Raw genomic sequence first — 27,145 nt, 5'->3', positions numbered from 1 at the left:
GAAATAAACTAATCTAAACTGAACTGAACTAAATTGAATGAAGCTACACTGAACTAAACTTAATTGAGCTGAACATAGAAATGAAATTAAGTCCAAGAAAACCAGACCTAGTCTATGGGCCAATCAAATAGAGTCACCTTAAAGTTTGAAAGTCAAGTTATGGGGAGAAAAAGGATTGTACATCAAATGTACTACATCATACTTAATGAGTTTTTGAGTTTTTGTATATTTTTTTCGAGTATTATAGAGTTTATAAATTACATTTTAGTTTTATGATGTCAAAAATCAAAAAATTTTTTGAGCTTATATGTAATTTTTTTGAGTTATAATGTAACTTTTTGAGATTAAAGTTTAGGTAAATAAATTTAAAAACTTTATAATAAAACTCAAAAACTTTAGATTAAAGCTCAAAAACTTTATCTTAATACTCAAAAACTATATAATCTGATGTACTACATCAGATGTATAATTCACTTACGTTATTGGGGAATAAAGCCAATCCGGTCGCTCGGGTCAACCCGAAAAATAAAACAAAATTCCCATGGTTCCAACTTCTAACACGTAAGAAGCAAAATAAGCAAGATAGAAATGGAGAAAAGACGAGCTTGTATGCAACTTCTATGGCGATGCCGTCCTACAATTCATCTCTCCGATCATCACCGCCCACTCTCTCATCTCTCACGCTCAGGTTTCTCTTATACCATAACTTTCGCCTTCTTTTGTACTCTCTAGTGTTTATACTGTAAATGTTTTGAATTTTAACTTCTTTTATTTGAAATCCGACTGTAGAAATATTGTTTCTGGCATTTAAATTGATATATTCAAGGCGAAGTTTCTTCAATTGGTGCTGATTTTGTGTATAGTATTGATGCTTGGATAATTTGAGATTAGAGGTGGAGTGAAACTTGTCGGATTTGTAGATTTGAATTAGGGTTTTAACATTGATTGATTGGGGAAATTTTAGGAATATGTGGAGCAACGCTTATTATTTACTTCCTTCGTCACAATCATTTGTTTACATTTGATGGAAAAAGGTAAACAAATTATTGAAACGAAGGGAGCAAATAGGAGTATAAGGTATGTCAGCGCTTCTTTAGCCCGTGATCTGAGTGCTGAGGATAAGTGAACTCCACACAAAACGATTTTGATCGCGTCCGCTAACATGAATCACTTTCTGAAACCATCAATGACGGTAAAGTAACGGAAAAAAAGTTTAGAGAAGGAAAAAGAAAGATGGCCTCCAAGGTGAACAACCTCGTCTCTTGTCAATGGAACATTGTAGGAATTGGAGGTTGGTAAAATGGATCTATAACAACCTTTCAATAAAACAACATTAAACAATAAAGGAAATAATACAAGGACAATCCTAAAAGCTTGCTTGAGATGGTGTTATTGGTAAGTATGACTCAGCGTCATAGTTACCAAGACGGATTGTTACCACTAGCGCTATTTTGAACCCTAAGTTTACTGGCAAACTAAAGATTACAAATCACATCACTTCATATCAAACTTGCCTAAGGCTAGTAGATGAGTCCCTGATGCCTTTTTTCACTAAATACCACACTAGCCAAAATGTCAAATGCCTTTTTTCAACCCATACTCCACATATTCAACCTTTGTTTGATACCATATCACACAAAGGTCGAATATGATAAAGATTGATTTGTACAGTCATTTAAAATTTATAGTGGAGAAGGATCATGGGGTAATGAAGTAGCAGTACAGCGAGTGCAATGTTTGGAAGAAATAGCGTGCATGATCTCTAGCATGTAGCACCTGCTTATATGCTCGTCTTCTGCTGGCCTTACGGGACCGCATCAGGCAAGAACTTATTATAGCCCATGCCATTGTCCATATGAAAGTTCTTGATAGAGGATATCCATGGGAAAATACTATATGATTTTCTTTTGCACAGTTTCATTGTAGGCGGTGATGCAATTTGTGAGGCAAAAGAGGTGTTTGGCTAAATGTACTCATTGTCCACCCTAGCATCTTTTTACATTGACATGAAAGTGATCTTACCATTTTGCCAATTATATACTTGACAAAAAGTGCCGTGAAGCCCATGTGTCTCTCTCAAGTCAATTAATATTAAGCTGTTCTGAACGGCGGCTACTCATGAGTAAACTTAAATACTCTGCAGGGTCAACACTTGATGGTGTCAGAAAACTCTCAGCATTTAGCTCATATATAGGGCAGCAGAGGCAGAATAGCCAATCATCTTTTCTTTTCTTAAGAGAGTATGGAGGTTTTTCTCGGGGTACTTGCTTTAGAAGAAACTTGGGTGTTCAGTCAAGGTTCTATGGTTCGGAAGCGAAATCTGTTGAGAGGAGACCTTCCTTCTCTGAAGTAAATTTTAAGGACGTTAGTTACTTCCAGAGTATACTTGGGGAAAACAATGTAATACTGGATGCGGATAGGCTTCAGTCAGCAAACACTGATTGGATGCACAAATACAAAGGCTCCAGCAAGATTATGCTTCTACCACGGAGCACTGAGGAGGTATAATTACACTTTAAAAGCAATAGCTTTCTTCTTTTGGCTCTAAGTTGGAGCTTTTTCTTCTACAACTAGATTATTCGTTACTTTTGTTGCTCGTGGTAAATGACCAATATAGGAAACTTTTCTTACTTTTTTTTTTTTTTTTTTTTTTTTTTTTTTTTTATAATGTTTCTTTGTGATAGAGAGCATTACTTTTACATATAGCTCATTAGTTTTGGAATTTGAAAAATCCTTTGCCCTTGTCTGTATGAACCAAACCAGTGTAATCCCTACGTTTTAGAAATACTTGCCATTTTCACTTTTGTACAAAATTTCAAAAGTTGGAATACATAGCTAGGAATAGCGATTCTTCTAATTCAAGTGGTCCACTAGAAACTTATCCCACAAAGTATACGGATGGTATTTGTGATTCTGGCTTTAAATTTTCTCAACTAGAAACTTATCCCACAAAGTATATGGATGGTAATTCTGATATCTACCAAATAGTTAAAATGGAAGGTATTCTTTAATTAGAGGAGTCAGTCCTAGGAGATCTTGTGAGATTTTTGAAGAGAATGCTCTTCCCCATGTAGCAGAAACTCGAGCTGTATGTGATGGGGTTTCATATCATTTTAAACACATAACTTCCATCTGTTGTTGAACACATAACTTATCACGTCTCAGGAAATTTGCTCGTTATATTTGTTTATTCACGTTAAATGTCTTTTTTGGCATCTGACAGAGAAACTGTCGCAGATGCTCATTGACTCACATATTGAATAGTCAGAAAGTTTTTTTCCCCAATATTATGTAAACTCTAAAAAGCTTTATGCGTTGAACCTATGTTAATCCAACTTGGCTTCCAGTGTCGGACAGGTGCGTGTCGGATTATGAGATTTGTGAAATTTTGCATCTTTTGCCTATATTGAAGTGCTGGAGTGCCGTGTCATGTCGCGTCGAATGAGCATCCTGTCAGCATGTGACATCACTGACATGCAACCAAAAATGAAGTGTCGAACTAACATAGCAATTATGTTTTGATGTTTGAGTGTTCTGTATGACTTTACTTGCTTGCATATAGCTTAGAATCCATATTAGATTCAACTCTCTGTCTCTAGCTTGCGATATATATATATATATATATATATATATATATATATATATATATATATATATATATATAGTGTAAAGATCAAAAGAGTCCACCTCTTACAATTGAGTCCATAAGTCCCCCTTATAGCCCTTAGATGAGGAAAATGAAAGGCTTAGATTTGGTGAAGAAAAAAGGAGATTAAGAGTAAATAAACCCACTCTCTCACTACCCTTCCTAATCTACATTAATCAAACCCCTAATTCACTATAAAAGATTATTTTTCCACCCACTTTATCTCTCATCTCACAAAATAACACTCACCACATCTATCTAAAACCCTCAAAAAATCAAAAAAAACCCAAAAAACAAATCACTCCCTCACTCACCAACCCACACCCACCGATACATACCACCAATTCTGCCACCACCACGTCCACCACGGACAGCCACGACTCACGGCCCCCACCGTCACCTTACCACGACCACGACTCACTCCCTTCCTCACTCACCACAACACACCCGACCACCTTTCAACCACCCACCCTACCACCCACCAACCACATGACCCACAACCCACCACCACCCAAATCCGCCACCCCACGGCCAGCCTCGCCCAAAACCAAGTCCACCCCACGACCAAGCACAACGCATCCCACGGCCCACCACAACCCGACAACAACACCACCCACACTGCACCCTCTCCTCTAACCCACGCCACCACGTCCTCCCATCTCTGACCCAGAAACCACGCCTTCCGCCACCCTCTACTTCCGCCTGCCGCTTTCCTCTTCTACTTCTCCTTTTTATTTTTCAGATCTCATTTCACTCACCTTTTTTGTTTTTTTTCAATTTTTGTCGATTTTTTTGTTTTTGTCGGGTGATGTTGTGCGTGGGTTTGATTAATCTGATTGTGCGTGTTTTAATGTTAGATCTCCTGTTATTTTTTTAAATCTCAGATCTCATTTCACTTCTTATTTTTTTATATTTCTCAAATCTCCTGTTATTTTTTTTTTCAAAATTCGTCTTTTTTTTAAAGGTACTTTTGTTTTAATGTTAGATCTATAAAGATTGGTGGTATTCGGGTGTTGTGTTAAAGTTACATGTGTAGACGGTTGGAAATAAATATGACATTAGGTATAATTTTTAAATTTTAGATGTAATTTTTTGAAAATAAATTTGATTTTTTCAAATTTTAAATCTCACATAATATCATTTTTTATTTTTTCTATTAAAGTTATATTTTCTCCATTAAAATTACACATTTATCCATTAGAATTACACTTTTATCCATTAGAATTAATTTAAATTTGGATCCGAAGGTTAATGGTTGTTGTGGGGGTGGTGGTGGCTCGGGTTTTCGTATTTGATTGGTTGTGTTTTTTTCATGATTTTTTAAATTTTAGATTACACTTTCTCCATTAAAATCACACTTTTTTCTGTTAAAATTACACTTTTCTCCATTAAAATTACACTTTTTTCTGTTAAAATTATACTTTTTTCTGCTAGAATAACACTTTTTTCGACTAAAATTACACTTTTTCTGCTAAAATTACGCTTTTTGTTGTTGTTAGAATTACATCTTTTTCTGTTAAAATCACACTTTCCTCCATTAAAATTACACTTTTTTCTGTTAAAATTACACTTTTAGTTGTTAGAATTACACTTTTTTCTGTTAAAATTACACTTTTTTTTGCTAGAATAACATTTTTTTCGGCTAAAATTACACTTTTTGTTGTTAGAATTACACTTTTTTCTGTTAAAATTGTACTTTTTTTTGCTAGAATAACACTTTTTTTGGCTAAAATTACACTTTTTGTTGTTAGAATTACACTTTTTGTTGTTAGAATTACACTATTTTCTGTTAGAATTACACTTAGCTCTATTGGACTAATGTTATACTCTCAATGGACTTGGTCATATTCTCATATTCTCATTGGACTAATGTTACACTCTCAATGGACTAAAATTACATTCTCAGTGGACTGAAATTATACTTTTCTGGACTAAAATTACACTTCTCTGGACTAAAATTACATTCTCCTTGACTAAAAATAACAATCTCATTGGACTGAAATTACACTTACTTGGACTAAAATAACACTTTTTGTCATTAAAATAACACTCGTAAAATGCTAAATTACAATAACTTGTGATAAAATGACAAAAATTCAAAATATTATTCGTTAAAATCACTCGGAAAAGATTGAAGTTAAACTTGTAAAACGCTAAATTCTCGAAAATATTCCTTAAAATTACACTTTTTCCTGTTAGAATTACACTCATAAAATCCTAAAATGTCGAAAACTTGTCTCGAAAAAAAAAACGAAGAAAATCGAAACAAGAAAAATGTTAACAAAATTTTCATAAATTTTGAAGTATAAGACAAAATATGGTGTTAATTGTGTATGATAATGAATTAGTGAATGTATTATTAAAACTAGAGAGAGAAGTGAATTAATTAGTGTTAAGTGTGTTTTTTGCTTTCAATCTCAACCTTCCACCATGCATGATCCAAGGGTTGTGGGAGAGACTTATGGACTCAAAAAAAAAGGTGGACTTAGAAGAACTTTGCTCTATATATATATATATATATATATATATATATATATATATAAGATCATCTAAGTCCATGTCTTACATTTGAGTCCATGAGTTCTCTTTAGAGCCATTGGATGAGGAAGATGGAGGGTTGAGATTGAAAGCAAAAAGGAGGGGATTAAAGCTCTTTAAACCCACTCTCTCACTACCTATACTAATTAATCACTAACTCTTCCTAATTAACTACTAATTTAATATATATACTTTTCCAAACACCACTTCTCTCTCATATCTCATAATTTCACTCATTTTTTATCTCTCAAAAACCTCTCCTCTCTAAAAAAAACCAAACAAATTCAAAACCAAAAAAATCAAAAAATTTCCCCCCCTTTTCTCTCCAACCCAACCCACCGGACCACCACCTCCCCACCCCGACACCCACAACCCGACACCACCCTCACGCCACCACCACACGCACCTCACACCTCCCTATGCCGACACCACCCTCACGCCACCACCACACGCACCTCACACCTCCCTATGCCGACACCACCCTCACGCCACCACCACACCACCCTCACGACACCACCCTCACGCCACCACCACACCACCCGACACCACCCTCACACCCACAACCCAGATATGACGCCCTCACACCTCCCTATGCCGCCACCTCCCTCCTCCGTCTTCTTTCTTTTTTTTTCCTTTTTTTTGGTTTGTTCTAGTATATACTAGATCTGTTTTTATTTTTTTGTTTGCTTCTTCAACAAACACACGTTTCCTACATCTATTGTTTTTGTTTTTTTTGTTTTTTTGTTTTTTTTTCCTGTTCTTCTTTTATTTGTTTTCGGATCTCATGCTTTATTTTTTGTGTTTTTTTATTGTCCATTTTTGTTTTTCAGATCTACTTTAGTTTTTTTTAGTTATTCTTACATCTCATTTTTTTTTTGTATATTTAAACCTAGATCTCCTGCATTTTTTTCCCCAAATTTTGTCTTGAATCACACTGTTATTGTTTCGGGTGGTTATTTATTTAATTTTTTTTTCTGCTAGAATAACACTTTTTTCGGCTAAAATTACACTTTTTGTTGTTAGAATTACACTTTTTTCTGTTAGAATTACACTTTTTTCTGTTAAAATTACACTTTTCTTCATTAAAATTACACTTTTTTCTGTTAAAATTATACTTTTTTCTGCTAGAATAACACTTTTTCGGCTAAAATTACACCTTTTGTTGTTAGAATTACACTTTTTTCTGTTAAAATTACACTTTTTCTGCTAAAATTACACTTTTTGTTGTTGCTAAAATTACACTTTTGTTGTTGTTAGAATTACACCTTTTTCGGTTAAAATCACACTTTCCTCCATTAAAATTACACTTTTTTCTGTTAAAATTATACTTTTTTTTGATAGAATAACACTTTTTTCGGCTAAAATTACACTTTTTGTTGTTGCTAAAATTACACTTTTGTTGTTAGAATTACACCTTTTCGGTTAAAATCACACTTTCCTCCATTAAAATTACACTTTTTTCTGTTAAAATTACACTTTTTTTTGCTAGAATAACACTTTGTTTGGGTAAAATTACACTTTTTTGTTGTTAGAATTACACTTTTTTCTGTTAAAATTACACTTTTTTTTGCTAGAATAACACTTTTTTCGGCTAAAATTACACTTTTTGTTGTTAGAATTACACTTTTTGTTGTTAGAATTACACTTTTTTCGGTTAGAATTACACTTACCTCTATTGGACTAATGTTACACTCTCCATGGACTTGGTCATATTCTCATATTCTCATTGGACTAATGTTACACTCTCAATGGACTAAAATTATATTCTCAGTGGATTTGAAATTATACTTTTCTGGATTAAAATTACACTTTGCTGGACTAAAATTACATTCTCCTTGACCAAAAATAACAATCTCATTGGACTGAAATTACACTTACCTGGATTAAAATAACACTTTTTGTCATTAAAATAACACTCGTAAAATGCTAAATTACAAGAACTTGTGATAAAATGACAAAAATTCAAAATATTATTCGTTAAAATCACTCGGTAAAGATTGAAGTTAAACTTGTAAAACGCTAAATTCTCGAAAATATTTCTTAAAATTACACTTTTTGCTGTTAGAATTACACTCGTAAAATCCTAAAATGTCGAAAACTTGTCGCGAAAAAAAAAAAAAAAACGAAAAAAACGAAACAGTCGAAAACTTGTCTCGGAAAAAAAAAACGAAGAAAATCGAAACAAGAAAAATGTTAACAAAATTTTCATAAACTTTGAAGTATAAGACAAAATATGGTGTTAATTGTGTATGATAATGAATTAGTGAATGTATTATTAAAACTAGAGAGAGAAGTGAATTAATTAGTGTTAAGTGTGTTTTTTGCTTTCAATCTCAACCTTCCACCATGCATGATCCAAGGGTTGTGGGAGGGACTTATGGACTCAAAAAAAAGGGACTTAGAAGAACTTTGCTCTATATATATATATATATATATATATATATATATATATATATATATATATATATATATGCCCAAGGTACTATGAATGTGAACATGGCTCTTCTATTTCTAAAGTGTTCTGTAATTGTGAAAGTGGGCAACTCTGATTTAATTTGAGTTAAATGTGTTCACATTCCAGGTTTCTCAGATTATGAGATACTGCAGTTCAAGGCATTTGGCTGTTGTTCCACAAGGTGGTAACACAGGTCTTGTTGGGGGAAGTGTGCCTGTTTTTGATGAGGTAATATAACAGTTTTAAATGATGGAACAAAATTGCTGTGTGGTTATGGTTTGTGCGCATCTGATTGGCTAAAGTATTACATGTATGATAATGGCACACTTAAGATTCTCAACTTTTGAGTATAATTGTTTATGTGAGAGCTGTGTTTCATGTCAAATATGTGTCCTACTGATAGATGGTGGAAGATTGCTGTAGAAATGATACTTGTGTGTACTGTCATCACTCATCAGTGTCTGAGGTTTGAGCAGTTGATTTTAGCTTGCCAAAAAACCTAGACAAGCATAATACCTAAAATCCTCCGCCTTTTTATTTTTTCCCCTTAAAGTAGTAGATGGTTGTCTCGTTTTTGTTATGAGTCAGTTTAAGCACGTTTATGTTTATTGCAGTGGAAACGATACTTACATTCTCCTCTCATTACCTCACTGCAACCAAAAGTTGTTTAATAAATTGAGACAAGTAAAATGCTTGACACGTTTGAATTTAACTTCTAAAGAAACATAGTCAATAGCTATCCTCTTAGTCGACGTGTTTCAAAGCATGATATATCTAGTTATCTGATTTTGGTTTCTCTGTTGTTTTACTCATGGACTCAGTCAAGAGCCAAAAACTCATGATTCTTTACCTTCGATACACGATGGAATAAGCAATATGGCTAACTAAATATCCTGCTCCTTATATATTGTAGTAGCACTGTAGCAGTTGGTGTGATGCAATTTTTTGGGCGACTCATAAAAAACTCTGCTGTTTTCAATACAAGGATAAGGCATACATCCCAACCTCCTTATCCCGCCATAGGCGGAGCTTTTGATGAACTGTAATAATGTTGCTGTAAAGCATTGATTTGTCATTTTTGGATGTCAATACTGACGATTTTTTTTCTTAATTCGTAGGTTATTGTCAACTTGAGCGTAATGAACAAGATATTATCTTTTGACAAGGTATGCCGATTCCCAAGTGTTCCTTTTATTTCTATTATACATTTGTGGAGCAGTTGTTGGGAGGATATGTTGAATTTTGGCAATTGATACTCAGCATTTAAATTGAAGATCCTTAAGGTAGAAGGGTTAGGTTGGCACAGACCATAGGGAGGGTTTTGCTTTTGCATTTTTCATACACTCTTCATGAACTAGAATTTTTTGTTATGCCTATATTTGCTCAATATTCATCGGTAGACAATACCTCCAGTCCTATATTGTTGCTAGATGCAAAGGGATGTACCGATTTATTGAACACAGACTGCGGTGAATGATCAAATGATATGTTGGTTCTATTTCATGTCTTGTATTATGCTTGAGTGAGTTGATATAGTGACGAGATTTAATACTATGGAGTAAACTTTATGTATTGAGACAATCTCTTCTTGGTCCTCCATATACATTTTGTTTTTTTTTAGAAAATGATTTGATTTCAAAATATGTAGGTCAGTGGAATCCTAGTCTGTGAAGCAGGATGCATATTGGAGAATTTGGAATCTTTTGTGGACAATGAAGGGTAATCCTCTATGTATACCCTTGAAGTTCTGTGTAGTCTATGTTGCGTCTCAACATTTAGATTACGACATGATATTAAGTTAATTTGAATGAGAGCTATGAGGGTGCTTCCTTACCTTTTAAATATTTTCTACATGGAGAACAAGAGTTAGCTCAAGTGGTAAGAGCTCTTTTATCCCAACCATGAAGTTGGGGGTTCGATTCTCATTTCTCACCCGCGACATAGTGCGCTCAGTTGAACCAAAACAAATATTTTTCACATTTTTTTCTTTTTCGAAAAAAAAAAACTAAGACAAAGGCTTTAGGACAGTGATAAATGTTTGTGATAATGTTGTATTCACTCTGTTCAGAATTTGGTAGAAATTTGCTCAGCTTTGAATGCTGGATTACTGTAACTAAGTTTTTTTTTTTTTTTTTTTTTTTCGTGTTTGCACTTTTCATATCAAAGAGAAACGTTAGAATCTTTTTCCCATACTTATCTATTTAATGATGTAGATTTGTCATGCCTCTTGATTTGGGTGCTAAAGGAAGCTGTCAAATAGGTGGAAATGTTTCAACTAATGCTGGTGGTTTGCGCTTGGTTCGTTATGGATCTCTTCATGGGAATGTCTTGGGTAATATCTAAGTGGAACATTTAACGTGGTATTTGATTGTTATAGGCTATGTAAAGGAAAAGGTGTGAAAAATTATTTTATTAGCTGTATTACTAGCTTAATACATTTGAAATCTAAAAATTCAAATGGTATCTTGATGTTTACCGAATTCCCCAAGGTACTAAAAAATTAGGTTTATCCAGAGCCCAGAGGTTTGTAATTCTTATCCACCATGACCAAATTGTAACATCTGTGGAGTTTTAAGGTTAAAATAATGCGTTTCATTCATCAATGCTGAGTGGAAGTTAAGTTTTTGAAAAAAAAAACGTAAATAAGTTTGTTCACCCTTTTATTTAAGTTTGTCCACATGATACCACTTTTTTTTCTGTGGCACCATGTATACAACTTAAAAGTATAATGGTATTACACATTTATTATTTTTTTTCAAAAATTCCTATCAAAGTTCAAACATTATGAATGACACATGTAACCATTATAACCTTAAAAATTATGAATGTAACAGTTTGGTTATGATTGGCAAACTATACAAACCTCAAGGATATTATCACAAACATAAACTTTTGGTACCGTGGAAAATATGTCAAACCTCTGGGATATCATGTGAATTTAAAAATATGGAAAGTTCCAAATATGGCATCTCATGTGTTTGAGTTGGTATATGGTATTGACAGCCGAAAATTCCATAGAGAGATCATCTTAGACTCATATGACTAATTATGATGACTTCAGAGATTCATCTGGTACATTAAGTTAAATCCATTTCAGCTAGTAAATTAGCATCACGGGGTTTTCACCCTTCCACTCACGTCATAGTCCACGTAAGTCATTGAAAGAAACTAAAGCGATGGCAAGGAGTCGGTTTGTCGACTTGAACGGCTTTCAGCTGTGCTATTCAATATACTCGTTTAATGTTATTTAGAATTGTCATTCTCGTATAGAACTGGATCTATCATGGATGAGATATGTAAAGATTGTTTTATGATGCTGTTGAGTTTTGACTCACAACACATGTTGCGCTTACTAGTTTTTTGCTTATTTTCAGAAATTTCAGATGAATTTACAAATTGCATATTTGTCTTATTCATAACCTGGTTTGCCAAACAATTTCAATTCTAATTTTCTATTGTCATATTTATGTCTTGATCCTAGAAGTGCCTGACCAGGTAATGATATACCCATTTAAGCGGGCACTCTTGTATAGGCCTTGAAGCTGTATTAGCTGATGGTTCTGTGATGGACATGCTTGGGACCTTACGTAAGGATAATACTGGGTATGACTTGAAGCATTTATTTATAGGTTTGTGGTAAGTTTTGGTGCTTAGTGATTTATTACAAATCAAACCAGGAGAATACAAGCTTCTGGTTCACAGCTCATTATGATTGAGGGTAATTGTTAAGGGAGTAACAGTGGAAAAAACATTGGAGTGGAGGTGGAAGTGGTTGTAATGGTGGGAAGAAAATGTGGAAGAGAGGGTAATAATAATCTCACAAAGGAGAATAAAGTGGGGGTAATAGTTATCCACCTCCTCTCTAGGTTAATATATTACCCCTATTAGAGGTTAATAGATCTCCCTCAATCCCTTCCTGATCCCTTCACCACCGCCATCACCTCACTCCTCTTTTTCCATTGTTTCCCTCCATTACCCCCTTAAGAATTACCCTCCGTCCTTGGAAGCCCTCAGATTTAATTTTCTCCCCTCTTTTCTGGATGCAGGTAGTGAAGGATCGCTGGGTCTTGTGACGAAAGTCTCTATCCTTACTCCACCAAAGCTTGCTGCTGTCAACATTGCTTTTCTGGCTTGTAATGACTATATCAGCTGTCAGGTAGCCAACTTCTTCCGAGAGTAAATAGAACCGGGCCTGTTATATTATTCACTCGAATTTCTCCTTGGTAGTTGTAGTTAAATATTGCTCTTTTATTGAATATTTGTAGAGTGTACTTTGATGTGGGTAGTTAGTTATATGGAACTTCTGATTTTACTATCTATATATTTCTGGAAATCCAATGTTTCCAAAAAAGAATTTAAGTATTTAACAATTTCCCGCTAAAAGCATAGTAAATGAGGAAATCTTCTTCTTTAATTTGTTAGTGCTTCTTGCATCTGTTCTCGTGGCCTGTAGTGGATTGGTGGTAGATCATCAGAAATCTTGTTTTGTGTTTAACATGGCCCATGCCATGACAAAAAAGCCCACCAACCAGTTCAAGATGGCTGCATATATTTTTGCGGCCTCAAATTGCATTTGAAGGGTTCACTAGTGACCCTGAACCGAATTAAAAGAATGATTTTAATACTCCATTTGTTTTTCGATCAACTATAGATGATCCTTCATTAAAAGTGTGTATCAAATACCTTTCTCGATAAAAGAACAATGCAAGAAATCATAAATCATAGCTGCTTCAATTACCTACTGTGCTTACACGAATGTAGTTTTAAATGATATGTTTCATGTGGGAAGATAATAACATAATCCGTATTGACTGTTGTGGCTGGAGTGTTAGAAATTTTAACTGTTCTTCAGTGATTTGCTTGTATACCCATGTTATGTATACATGATGCTTTGTTTCACTTATCTGGAGAAGCTATCCCTGGATATCGTCTTTTCCGTTTGGCTATTGCTTCCAAGTTCAAATTTCCACTCTGATACCTAATACCCATGTATGAAAAAGTAAACTAATATTGTTGCTGCCTATATATGTCAGAAACTTCTACTTGAAGCCAAAAGGAAACTTGGAGAGGTTTTATCTGCATTTGAGTTTTTGGATAGCCATGCAATGGATGTGGTAAAGATCTTTCTTTGTTGAAAATATTACTTGCTAGTTGCTACAACTGTTTGAATGCTTCCAGATAAAATATTCGCAGTCAGAAATTGCTTTTAAGTTTACTAATGTTGCATATATTAATTTCTTGCACTAATATAAAGGTACAGTCATCTAGGTTATGGAGTTCATGCATTAACATGGACGCTGATTTCTTTTTACTTCAATGAATCTATGTTTTTTTTTTATTTCAGTTTGTTTGTCGAGTTACAAAATGACTTGTGCTTTTGTGTTATAGGTTCTGAATAATTTAGAAGGAGTGAGAAATCCTCTGCCTCCTGCATTACACAACTTTTATGTCCTGATTGAGACAACAGGCAGTGATGAATCTTATGATAGGTGAGTGTTTTCTCAACCATCAATATGGGCATTATTTTGCCGTCAAACATGTGGCTTCAAAAGGCATCGTATTAGCCATTAGGTGCCATCTGTTTGGATTTAAGCTGGACTGTTGATGTTAAACAGTTCATTATATTTCTTTTTGTTTGGAGATGTTGAAAATTACTGCTTCTTTTACCGCTGATAAGTGTGTGTGTCTGCCAAATGCTAAGAGATTGGGTGTTATCACCTCTAACTTAGAGCTTCAGACACTTTTGCTGTGGAAGCCTCTTAAGCTACTGCTTTATGGGGTCATCTTACTTGGCCTAGCTGTCACCTTCAGATAATTCTTCTACCTCCATTCTAGGTTAACAATAAGAAAAGAAAAAGAAATGGATATACAAAGAGAATAATTGTAGTACATTAGTTTGTTTTTGCAATTATACTCTAAGAGGAGTCTAAAACATTATCGTTGTTCTTTAAAGGCTCCCTCTTGTAGCAGGGTAACTGGGAAGGATGGTTGGATGTTAATGGCCTTACCCTTGTGCTTAAAACACACAAGCAATTATGAATGATCCATAATGGAAGTTGCCCAAGTATTGCATCGACGAACTATTACTTGCCCAGTTCCCCATCTATACTCAGACACTAAAGTGTTTTATTTTGCTTTATTCCATTATATTGCTTTCAACATCATTGGAAATGGAATAATCCTTTTCACAGTTATACTTGTATTTTGTCCCATCTTTGAGTTGCATGATGGATATTCACATTGATAGGTCTAAGTAGTCGACGTTGCTTATATGTCCAGAGAGAAGCTTGAGACCTTCTTGTTTCGCTCAATGGAGAACGGATTGATATCTGATGGAACCATAGCACAGGACATCAACCAAGCATCTTCATTTTGGCGTATCCGTGAGGTTGTGACTTATGCTCTTCTTTTCTTTTCTTCTAAGAAGATTCATCAATGTCCATCGCTCATTTGCTCTACCATTCATGCATTTCTAGTTAGGACCTATCTTGTAATCAGACTAATCTTCTGCTTCCAAATTGTCTAAATCTTGGTTTCTTGCCTTGGTCCTCTAATTATCTAGTCGTTTTATCCTACAATGTTAGATTTTGGTTCAGTAAGCTACAATTAGGCTCAGAAGTGAAAATATGCAACCTCGCTAGGCCTAGTTAGCAGACCTCTGTTACTTTGTTGCCGTTGATGCAGTCTGCGACGGTTCATATCGGTCAGTCAAAACGTGATGTGAAACCCTTACTATCTCTCGCAGTGAGGATGCAATTATTGGAGGACAAGTGCTATGAAGGATCGCCAATTAGGAGGGTCTCAGATCTGCATGCCCTTGAATCTCTGGTCTCAATCACCAGAGCGTCACGCACATTCAGTAGATGACAGAGACCATGACGTCTCTAGTATTAAGCATAAGCAATGGGCATAACTAGGCTTGAGATAGATAGTGAATCTCATTGACTAGCACCTCTAAAAAAGGGTTATTTGAATTGTACGTAGCTATTCAGAGCACACACTAAGTGTGCACAATAGTGCTCTAAAATCTAGCAATCACGAAATTGGAAAGAATACTAATATGAAGGCTTTTTTTCACATTAGGAAGCAGGAAAATTTCCCGAGCATGACTTTCAAACTATAACGGAAATAACTTCATAATGCGGAGTACATGAAAGTAAAGACTAAAGCTCAAATATGTGGACAGCGCTTGGATTTTAACAGTCTCATATGTATAGCAACGTTCAGCGAGATGTTGCTATTCTAGTTTTTGTTTATCTTTTTTAAAATGAGGTTCTTTGTCTTGCTCTACTGTTTGTATTTCTTTCCGAGTATGCATACTCGTAACGTCGTGTGATATATGCATATTTTACGAAAGTATTTTGGTACCTTTCCTCCATCTTGATTGAACCTAAGTGGTGTCCTTGTAAGTTGTAGAAGTGTCCGTTTATTATCTACTCCGAAAGTACTCAATTATTTGTATTGAATGCCAATAAGGTTAATTTTGTTTTGCTCATATACCATGTACTCCTCTCATTCAATCCAAATTCTAGTTCATTTTGTGAGTAGTACCAAAATTGATGAAATGTTTTACTCTGATATGCTTTAGGGCATACCAGAAGCATTGATGAAGTCAGGGGCTGTATATAAGTATGATTTGTCTATTCCTGTGGAGAAAATGTATGATCTTGTGGAGGAAATGCGGACACGCCTTGGTAATTCATACATCTTATATCATTTTTGTTCTGGTACTGTTGTCATTTTTATGGCCAGCCTTAAGACATGGGAGTATGGGACAACTGGGGAAATTGTGACTTTCTGGCAATAATCTTGCCATTGTTATTATTCTGAAACTGGGTAGATATCGAGTATCAATAACTAACATTTATTGAACCTTTTAATGGAAACCACCCCTCATAACCCTAAAAGTCACTCCTCTACCCCCGAAATCCCCTCCTTCACCCCCAAAAATACCAGATTTGGTGTTTTTGGGTGTGCGAGAGTGATATTTTAGGGTTATAGGTGGTGATTATGAGGATGGTTGTGGTTGCGATCGGTTGTAAGGGGGTCACTAAGGTGGTGGGGTCGGGTGGGGGAAGAGTCACTGGCGGGTGAAGTGGTACCGGTGGGGTGGCTTTGGTGATTAACCCCCCTAATCAAACACCACCTTAATGTGCCACTTCAGCCTCTCACTTTACCATCCCTTCTATATGAGTAATTTATCTATTATGAAGCTTTTTGTAAAATATGTAGAACTTCAGTCTTCCTAGCTTTCTGTTTAGCTGCAACATGGACTCTTTGTGTAGGTCATCCAGCTAATGTTGTCGGATATGGCCATCTGGGAGATGGCAACTTGCACCTCAATATAACCTCTCCTCAGTATGATGATGCTGTAAGTTTCTTATATCTTGTAGAAAAGTAACCAAAAAAAAAAAGAATGCTGAATGTTATGTGGAGCACTCAGCTAAGTTTGGTGGCAGATTTTAGCGCAAATTGAGCCCTTTGTTTACGAGTGGACATCTAAACATCGTGGGAGTATTAGTGCTGAGCACGGTGTTGGACTGATGAAAGCGAACAAGATTTACTACAGCAAGTCTCCCGAAGTCGTAAGTACATCTTGTTGGTAGTTTTAGTCTATTGTTTTCTTTAGTACTCGTTGGTTTACTAAGCAAAATGGCAGTCTTGTGTATTTATGTTAATTGATTTCTCATTACCCTTCCGCTCAAAATGTTGAAAGAAAATTACCAAAGCAAAGGCCATCTCTTGGAGTCTGACTTCTTTTCTGCATTTCTACCATTATGCATTGCTCGGGCATGAGAATGTGTTATCTTGTCAGGTTTTTCCCCTGGTTATTGCATTTTTTTTTTACCAAAGCTTTACTTTGTGCATTTTTAACTAATCATACACTCAAATACCTGTCAAATATCCCAGCTAAGTTGAAATTAATTGGTAATAAGCATAATTTATATGCTCCGTAAATGATTCTTGTTATTTTAAAATAGTAGTGCAAGCGAATCAATCTATATCAGATTTGAACTATTTCGATGTCTAGGAATCGAATCATACTTTTAGAAACATGCATGAATGACTCTGCGTAAAATGCAGGTGCAATTGATGGCCTCAATCAAGAATCTGATGGACCCGAAGTGCATACTAAACCCATATAAAGTTCTTCCACATTCACTCAGCAGCAAGAACTGAAGTAACCATAATTTATCAACCTACTACTGGCAGGAAAGAGAACAAAGCATCGTTTTATGACATGCAATTTACTCTTAAGACTGCTTGAACATTTGATTGAAGCTTAAGCTGGAAATACCAAGCAATTCTATTGGGACTTGTAGCTGTTTATGATGAAGAATTCAAGATCATGAAGATGCCAATTTCTCTTCAACTTTGGTTTACTGTAGGTCTGTAGTGTTCTTGCACACTCTGACTTTGGTGTACTGTAATGGGTTGTGTATTATCTTGAAGTTGTCATTGAACATCAATAACTCGCTAGAAGCCATGTCAAGTTGTGTCGGAAAACACGATGATCAGGGTCAGACAAAATCAGTTCTTACAAAAAGGGGTAGTTTGGGGTCCTTACTATTGTACATTGCTTGCTGAATGTAACTCGGGGTTCATCCCTCTTCCTAAGGAAAAATAAAAGAAAAACATTTCAATGTATGAATTTAAAAGACAGTCGAAAGTCTAGAGTAGCAAAAACAAGTACCATGGTAAAAAGGTGACAAGCTAATGTGGCCCAGTATAGAACGAACAAGATAACTCATTTTGAGAACACTTCTACATCCCGGGTTGAGTCGGCTCATGCGAATTTGAAGAGATGGTTGAATAGCGCGAAACTGGCCGTTGATAGCATCTAGATTCGGTTTCGTTCTTTGATGGAAACGCAACATGTTGAGATCCGACACTCGTTGGAGTTATCTAGATCGAGGCGGTTGACGGGGATTCAGCGATTATTTTCCAGACTTTCTTATAAAATATCAAAGAATGCCATCATTGAATTGCGTGAAGAATTCGAAAGAGGTGCCAAGATGACGGAAGATGCCTTGATGATCGATTGCGGTTGTGTAAAGGCTATTACACTTGGTTTGTTATGTGCTTGTTCACTTCATCGCATTGCTAGAAACGGATCTCGGGTCCCTGTTGATGTGTTACATGCATTTTGGAGGAAGTTGGAGTACGATGGTTCCGAGGCAATGCCGGTTTGTGACTATGATCGATTGGAGGAGTTATTCGATGAAATTCGGAATGCAGATCCGAGTATGAGATCATCCATGTTCGATGCCCTTTACTCTCAGATACATCCGGAAGAGGAGGATGTAAACGAGCCTCGGGTGAACGAGAACCCTAAACCCCAAACCCCAAACCCTAAACCCCAAACCTCAAACCCATACCATAAACGATTATTACTTAAAACATAACATAATTAAATAACTATCGAACTTAATTATCTTCCGATGATGAAGATGACGATTCCTTATCTTCTTCATGATCTTGAACCTCAATTTCTTCAGGTTGGGTAGACATATATTGAGTCAACAAATCATTGATGTAGAGATAAAGATTTCCTTGGTTGAGCACTCTACCGGCACATAAGTCTGATAGTCTTGGGTAATCGATCACGGTGAGGATGCGCTCAAAATATGTGAAGATATCACTTCTTAACCTGCGAAACTCCCACATCTTCTCGTTTCGCTTCATCGAAACAACCTCATCTCTAATCTTTGGAGTTAGAACATGATCCGGGTTTCCGGTTAAAATTATACAAAGGCTACCAATTGGAGGCTCTTCAAGCATGTGACATACAGTGGCACTGGGAACCACTGATTAAGACGCTCAATTAGAACTGGTAAATTTTGAACAATTAGATCGATTCTGCCTTGATAACCTCTGATTTTTTGAGTATTTGTGAGAACCATTTTAGTATTGTAGTGAGTGAATAGGATTGGATGTTGTGATTGAAATTGACATAGAATGGCCTATTTATAAGCTATTAACTATAACGACTATTTTGAATTATAACGGTAACATTTGAATTATAACGGTTATTTTGAATTCTAACGGCTATTTTGAATTATAACGGTAACATTTAAATTGTAACGGTAACATTTAAATTCTAACGGTTATTTTGAATTGTAACGGCTATTTTTGAATTATAACGGTTATTTTGAATTCTAACGGTTATTTTGAATTGTAACGGTAACATTTAAATTGTAACGGTAACATTTAAATTCTAACGGTTATTTTGAATTGTAACGGCTATTTTTGAATTATAACGGTTATTTTGAATTATAACGGTAACATTTGAATTGTAACGGTTATTTTTCCCTATATAAACATCTACATATTTTTGTATTTTTTGCACTCATCTTCAACTTCTTCTATTTTCCAATCATCTTCATCTTCTTCCATTTTCTTCTTCAACTCTCTACTTATGTCAACATCATCCTCAATGTGGGGAAACCACCCAATTGAAGGCCTTGATTTTAAGAATCAAATTTACAATCGTTGTCACAGAAACGCTATCATCAAGATTTCCGGGTCAGTTACTAATCCGAAAAAAGCGTATTTTAAGTGTGTACCTTGCGATCATTTTGTGTCGTGGTTGACTGAAGATCATTTGACAATAACAAAAAAGTTGAAGATAGCATGTGAAGATGAAGGTGATGATGCATCAAGTGGAAATGTCATGAAAGTGCAAGTGATAGGTATAAAAAAGGAGATTTCGGAAATGTCAAGGATGATGAAGTTTTATTTCAAGTGTATCTTGTATTTGTTTGTTTTCATTATGTTGGCCATTGTCATGAAGTAGTGAGTATTTCCAGAAATGTATGAATTTGCATCAGTTGCTATGTATTCAAGAAATTTAAGAAATTTCAGAATTTAAAACCGTCATGTTTTTTGAATTAAACAAGGTTCAAATAGTCAACTAACATAATCATCCAACATAAAAAAATGTCTTCAAAAACGTACAACATAAATGAAAACAAACACAAACTAGTCTCCCGACTACTGATCATCCTCTTCCTCGCTATCAGTGTACACACCATCTGATCTACGCTGAACACGATCACCGGGTGTTTGACGAGGTCCTCTATGACGTATAATCTCCCTAGCCCTCTCAACCAATGGGTCGATGTTCTTCATCATCTTGCAGAAGAAGGAAAGCTGTTACTTGTCATCGGTAATCCTTCCGGCCTCGACAAACTGAAACACTAAAGCACGTGCAGTCTGCAAATTGACAAAAATAACTAAAACATTATAAACATTATCGACGAACAGTAAGAAAGTTAAACAATTATTACAACAACTGTAAGTAAAATTATTACCTCAGCAGGAACATCAAAATCGTCCTGTGCAGCGGGGGCACCATGGTGGTCGGGATCAATGATCAACGGGTGAGAATTCCCATTATACCAAGCCTCATAATCTGGCGTCGTCTCACCCGGGAAACTAACTGGTCTCGATCTACGAGAAAGGTGAACCAAGTGATCCTCCTAGCAATCCCAAAGATGATCAGCCACCGCAGCCCCGACACTAACCTCGTACCCTATCCCCGAAGCAGGACGATGCGCTACCAATCTCATAATGGGATTGGTTATTATCTGCACATACCCAAACTGTCGTAAACACCGATCAGGCTGGTACGGCTCGGCTATGTCCATGAAACGAACACAACCGGCAAACAGAGTACGAGGATGATACTCCTCCTAACGCGGCCCGTACGGATCCCACCTAATGGAAGCATAAGTAAGCCCATCTAACAACCTCCGATACTCCAACAATTTCTCCGCATTTTGAGCGAAGGGACCAACGGATCTCCAAAAACACGACCGAGGCTGAGTAGGGTCAATTACCGAAGGTGAACCGGTTCTAAACATAGGAAAATACTCATAGATCCACGATTGCAACAAAGTCAAGCAATCACCAATAGTCTTCACACCAGCACGTGAAGCCACACCCAACTGTCGGTACATGAAGGCTAGTACACCGGCTCCCCAAGCGTAGTGGTGTACACAATCAATATCATTCACTAAAGGAAACAACTGAGGACGTAACCTATCACCTAATTTGTCGACAAAAAGTGTCGACCCCAACACCGCAGCCAAAAACCCCTGAGCAAAAACAACATCACAACTAGCTGCCGCCATGTCACAAACTGCATCTACCAATATACCCCCACTCTTGTAAATAGGGGCCTTCTTACTAGGGTTTAACGGCAACCTCAACTCGTTTGATGAAATCCCAAAGAAGCCACAAACAAACATAAGGGGATCCGCCAACTTCCCGTCCTTACTCTCCACCTTACAACAGTTACCATCAACCCGAACACCTAAGATTTGCGCAACATCGTGAAGGAGTATGAACATCTCCCCAAAAGGCATGTGAAAACTGTTGGTGTCGGGTTGCCATCTCTCAACGAAAGAAGAAATAAGGGGCATGTTAAAATGCTCGACCATGGAATCTAATAGGTGAGAAAGACCACTACCGTCATAAATAGTCTGAACGGCCGAAGGTAGTTGCCAACAACTCAACAACCTCGTCTTACCAAACCGGTGGTAACCCGTCAAAACTGGTCGACCGACCTCATTAGGAGTCGGCCATAAGGTGTTGGCAATGTGGCCCCCAAAGCTAGGAATCACGTGGGGAAACATCGGACCACCCGGAACACGATCGGAAATCAACCAAGAGACATCCTTACCCGACTTCTTCTTCTTCGGAGCCACGACACTACTAGAACTACCATCCGACATCCGCTGAAAACGCCCCTCCTCATCCCGTCTACGGGGCACCCTACGCACTCGCTCATCACCCGCCTCCTCCTCACCTATCACATCACCAGACCGAGCCACCTCCTCCAACTGCTTCGCAGTCCACGACTGGGTACTACCATCTCCAACCTCAGACTCAAATTGGAGCCCCTTTCGAGCTCGAACGTGACGGACTTTTCCTCCACCGGCCATCTATTCAAAAAATAATAAAAACGCATTGATTACTTAAATTAATAAAACAAAGAATTTATAAATATAAGTTTAAGTAAATTAAAAAATTAAAATAAAACAAAATATCCCCGAACGGGGTTTATTAGTAATAATTAATTAATATTTTACGAAAACAAAACGAGACGGAATTTATTTTTTTAAAAAAGTTAAAAAATAAAATAAATAAATTTACAACGAGTTCGCCACGGACGAGAATTATTATTAATAATTTATTAGTTTTTAACGCTAACAAAACAAGACGGAAAAATAAGTTTTTTAAAATTTAAAAAATAAAATAAATAATTTTACAACGAGTTCGCCACGGACGAGGTTTATTATTAATAATTTATTAGTTTATAACTGTTCCGGGTGTAATTCCAGAGCAGATATTTGTTACCACCCGTGGCTTTGCAGAATGATGTCCTTGCTTGAATCCTCCTTGCGGTCTCCTGAAACGATGAACAAACTGAGGGCTCGGCTTTGGCCGAGCGTACTCACTCCGACGCTCAAGTCAGTAAACTTAAAGGGTTAAGTATGTGTTGCTTGGCTAAGTATATTGTAGAGAGATAAGGAAGATATTACCAGGTGAATAGTGATTCTTAGGTTAATTTGTGGATTCTTTCCTCAATGAAGGTTGAGGAGTATTTATAAACTTTCACCTTTTGTCACGTAGTGGCCAAGTGGCCAAGTGGCTAGCAGGTGGAAAGACCGTTCTACCCTCGGCCGATGGACCTATGGCAGGCCGACCGAGGGGTCTTGGATATGAGTACACGGATATGTGTCCCCCGGCGGCTAGTTGCCGCCGAGACCAGTGACAGCCGATGGGTTGCATCGGCTAGACTGTCTAAGTCGTTGACTTTGCTGTGGATATCTTTGACCTCGCTCAATATGTTGACTTGGTCAGCGGTACAGAATATGCCCCATCAATTTGCCCCCAGCGTAGTCTATGCCGTGGTATGGGCTCCGATGTATGTTTGAGCGTATATTCTGCGCAAGTATTTTGCAAAATTTTTCTGTGTCGGCCTCTTCTGATGCATCGACTTCTTCTACCTCGGCCTCGGCCCGGTTCTTATTAGGCCGTACCATATCCCCCCTCCATATGGATGTGTAAAGGGGCATCCGATGTGGAAAAGAGAGTGATGCAGGCCGAGACCAGGGTTGAGAGTGCCGGTTGTTTTTGATTGCCCCCGGCCGGTGCTACCTAGCTTGGTTGATCATGTGGCCGGCGGAGAGCAGTTACCTAGGAATTTGTTGAGGAAGACGAATAGGCGAAGAGATGTGAATGGGCGTGTTGAAGACGCTTGGTCACTGTTGCATTGATTGACGTTCAATTGTTGCAATGATTGACATTCCGTGGTTGCATGTTCGACACGTGTCTGCTCGCTGATTGGCTGACGCTTCATGGGCTGTGCCCTGATTGGTCCTTCTTCATGGGCTTTTCTCTATAAATAGGGCAGTTACTCCGTGATTTTGGCCACCAATTTCATTTTCTCAAATTTTCTCCAAAATCTTCATCTCTCTAAGTTTTCAAGGGCTTCCCTTTCTTCTAATCTTCAGAGTCTTTGATCCGGTGAGTGTTTTTCTTTAAGGTAAACAAACAAATTTTCTTTTATCTTGTTAGTAATTGTTGTGAACATGTCTTCTGCTGGTGCTGGACCTAGTAAACCTGCGTCGGGGGACCCTAGGTCTCCTTCTCCTGAAGTTGATCCTCAAATTCTGGAGGAATGGGAGGATGATGATGATGTCGGTGATTTCGGCGATGATTTTGGTGACGATGCTGAAAAGGCTCGTCCTAATGAGGGGAGGCAGTACGTTATGGATCACGGCGACGCCTGCAAGGTCCGCCTTGACCGTGCTTGGACCCATAAGTTCGCCAGTTGTTCCGGCGAGAAGTTTTTCGAGGGCCATTTTTTCTTTGGCAGGGGATACAAAATTGTTATCCCTGAGGAGGGTCAGGCCGTCTGTTGCCCCCCACCGGGCTACACCGGCGTATACATGCGGCACCTGGAGTACGGGCTCCGGTTTCCGCTGAACGAGTACGTCATGGCTATCATTAGGGCCATGAACGTTGCTGTTGCCCAACTGCACCCGTTGGCTATGAGGACCATTGTCGGCTTTGTCTGGCTTTGTCTCTTCAAGGGAGAGGCCCCGACGGTGAATTTATTCCACCGGCTTCATCATCTCCGGCCATCAATCTCTGGCCGCGTCGGATGGTACAGTGTGCAAATGGAGCAAGGTTACGTCTCTGTTGACAAACTTACTTCTTGCAAGGGCTGGCAAAATCGGTGGGTGTACGTTAAGGTGCCGGACGACTATCCGCTGCCCCGCTCCTTTCAACACCAAGTTAATTTGCGGTGTGAGACTAAGGCGGAGCATGATAGATGGGTCACCCGAAAGAAGCTCAAAATGGATGCCAGCAAGGTCCTTCTTAAAGAGGACGAGAAGCTGGCAATGAGGCTTTTTGAGGTGGACAAGAGTGGGCGGCCGAAAAGATGGATCCCCCCAACGCAGATCATTCTTCAGGATGAGCCGCTTTGCCATGTTGGCCTCATACCGGCCCTAGCACAGGGTGAGTGGGGTCGGTGTGAGGCCCATCACCGTTCTCATTGTGTCTCGAACTTCGATTTATTTCTTCTACTTAACTTTTGCTTTGTTTCTTTCGCAGACCACTTTGGACCGGACCTGTCTGAGGATATCCTCCGGAGAATGGGGCTGCACAAAGATAAAACTGTTGCTAACTTGCATCCCAAGGCTCTAGCCCATGACCGCAGGACTTCGCCGAATGATCTCATGGAACAACGGCTGAAGGGCTTGAACATGGAGGAGGCCCAGGCCAAGGTTGTTAGCAGCATGGCGCGCCGGACGCGGAAGACAAAGTCTTTGGCGGCGACAGCGTCGACACCGGTTCCACCTCCCATCCTCCCCCCTAAGGAGACAGTGATCGTTGATATTTCTGATGGGGGGGACTCTGACGCGGAAGAATCTCCCCTTATCCGTAAGAGGAAGGAGACAACTTCTACCGCTGGCAAGGAAATGCCCCCTCCGGCCAAGCATGGTACCTATCCGTCCTGTGGCTTTAATTTAGCCGGGTCATCAGGTGCTCCTGATGACTGGCTCTCTGATATGTTAATGCGTGTTGACACTGATGCTTTCATTAAATTTTTGTAGATCAGCCGCTGTCGGCCGTCGCTCTTATTGGGCAGCAAGTGGAGGGGGTCTCCGTGCAGGCTGGTGATCAAAACGTCACCGTTAACTCTTCATCCCAGAAGGCTTCCCTCTCCCAGCTGCAGGCTGGTGATCAAAATGTCACCTCTGTCTCTTCATCCCAGAAGGCTTCCGTCTCCCAGCTTATAGAGGAAGGCACGAAGCTGATCAAGGAGTTGGCGAGGTGGAACGAGCTTACCGGTGCTCGTATCATAGAGCAGGAGAAAGCCGTGGCTCAAGCTGTTTTTGAGCGTAATGCCACTAAGCAGGTGGCCGTGTCGGCGAAGCTGGATCTCCTTAATGAGCAGAGGCTTAGGGAAGATGCTGAGAAGGCGCTCTTGGCTGAGAGAAAACTCAGGGAGGACGCTGAAAAGGAGGTCCTTGCTGAGAGAGCCAAGGCCGAGGCTGCGGCAGCCGAAGCTGCGAAGCTGCTGGAGAAATGTAACCTTGTTCAGAGGCACGCCGACCTCTATCTCCAGCAGAGGAACGAATCCAGGGACCTGATTAAGGCCCAGGCGGAGGTGATTCGGAGCAAAGAGGCCATCATCAGGCAAAAGGAGAAGGACATTGAGATGCTCCAAACCGTCATGCTTCCTAACATGTGTGCTGAATTCCGGGATTTGGCCGAAGGAGCTGCTAGGGAAGTGATTGGGGAGCTCTTCCCTCTTGATGGTTCCTTTCCGTGGGGCAAATATGACGAGCTGCTTGATGACAAGCTTGAAGCTAAGGAGAAAGCCGTGGCGGAGAAGGCCAAGGAGGCGGTGAGGGCGAAAATAGAGAAAGAGGCGGCCGCGGAGAAAGCAGCTCTCGCTGAGAAGGCTAAGGCGGCCAAGGAGGAAGCCGAGAGAATGAGGGCAGCTGAGGCTGCCGAGGCTAAGGCTGAGGCTGCCGAAGCTGAGGCTGCTAGGAAAACTGCTGGGTTGCCCATCGGAGAAGACGCGGCTACCGCTGCTGATGGCAAGCAGCAACAGGCATAGGGAGACGGGCGGTTGTCACCAGGCTCTCCTGGCGTCTCGGATAGCCACTGCTCGGGAGCCAATTATTAAGCCCTTCCTTCCTGCCATCTTTTGGCGCTTCAAATGACATATTTGTAACTTTTTGCTTTTCTTTCCTTGTATTTTGTACAACTCTGGTAGGTTGTGTTTTGGCTTATCCCTATGGGGACGGCCGTCGTCTGTATTCTCTTCGCCTGTAACCCGTTATTATTTTTAATAAGAGTTCGTTTCTTTTTGCCTTTGGCATGGCCGAGGTCTTTACCTTATTTCTTTTCCTTGCGCTAATAGTTGAGCGTCTCAACTGTGTTTAGCGCTTTCACTTTGCCTCTGGCTTGGCCGA

At 38.5% G+C, this 27,145-nt stretch overlaps 1 protein-coding gene across 2 annotated transcripts; it reads left to right on the top strand.

Moving 5' to 3' along the window:
- The first annotated feature begins 525 nt into the window (after positions 1-525).
- LOC141607438 (D-2-hydroxyglutarate dehydrogenase, mitochondrial-like) lies at positions 526-18,285 on the top strand. 2 transcript variants are annotated; one of them, XM_074426788.1, is made up of 16 exons: positions 526-688; positions 2,144-2,502; positions 8,766-8,867; positions 9,758-9,805; positions 10,288-10,358; positions 10,853-10,971; positions 12,173-12,268; positions 12,686-12,795; positions 13,673-13,753; positions 14,028-14,128; positions 14,919-15,027; positions 16,228-16,333; positions 16,925-17,010; positions 17,099-17,224; positions 17,356-17,454; positions 17,724-18,285. In XM_074426788.1, the coding sequence occupies exons 1-16, from the start codon at positions 589-591 to the stop codon at positions 17,817-17,819; spliced, it is 1,809 nt and encodes a 602-aa protein (XP_074282889.1). In that variant the 5' UTR covers positions 526-588; the 3' UTR covers positions 17,820-18,285. The 2 variants fall into 2 exon arrangements, with proteins under 2 accessions (XP_074282889.1, XP_074282894.1); XM_074426793.1 differs by lacking the exon at positions 17,356-17,454.
- The last annotated feature ends 8,860 nt before the right edge of the window (positions 18,286-27,145 follow it).

This window comes from Silene latifolia, chromosome 1 (genome assembly GCF_048544455.1).
Source record: "Silene latifolia isolate original U9 population chromosome 1, ASM4854445v1, whole genome shotgun sequence".
NCBI classification, from domain to species: domain Eukaryota; kingdom Viridiplantae; phylum Streptophyta; class Magnoliopsida; order Caryophyllales; family Caryophyllaceae; genus Silene; species Silene latifolia.
The sequence above is the reverse complement of the archived record's forward strand: the minus strand, read 5'-3'. Positions and strand labels throughout refer to the sequence as shown.

Coding starts and splice junctions, on each gene's coding strand:
- LOC141607438 (XM_074426788.1), top strand. CDS start 589: ATGGAGAAAAGACGAGCTTGTATGCAACTTCTATGGCGATGCCGTCCT. Junction 15,028..16,227: donor CATTTTGGCGTATCCGTGAG/GTTGTGACTTAT, acceptor GATATGCTTTAG/GGCATACCAGAAGCATTGAT. Junction 17,225..17,355: donor ACAGCAAGTCTCCCGAAGTC/GTAAGTACATCT, acceptor AAATGTTGAAAG/AAAATTACCAAAGCAAAGGC.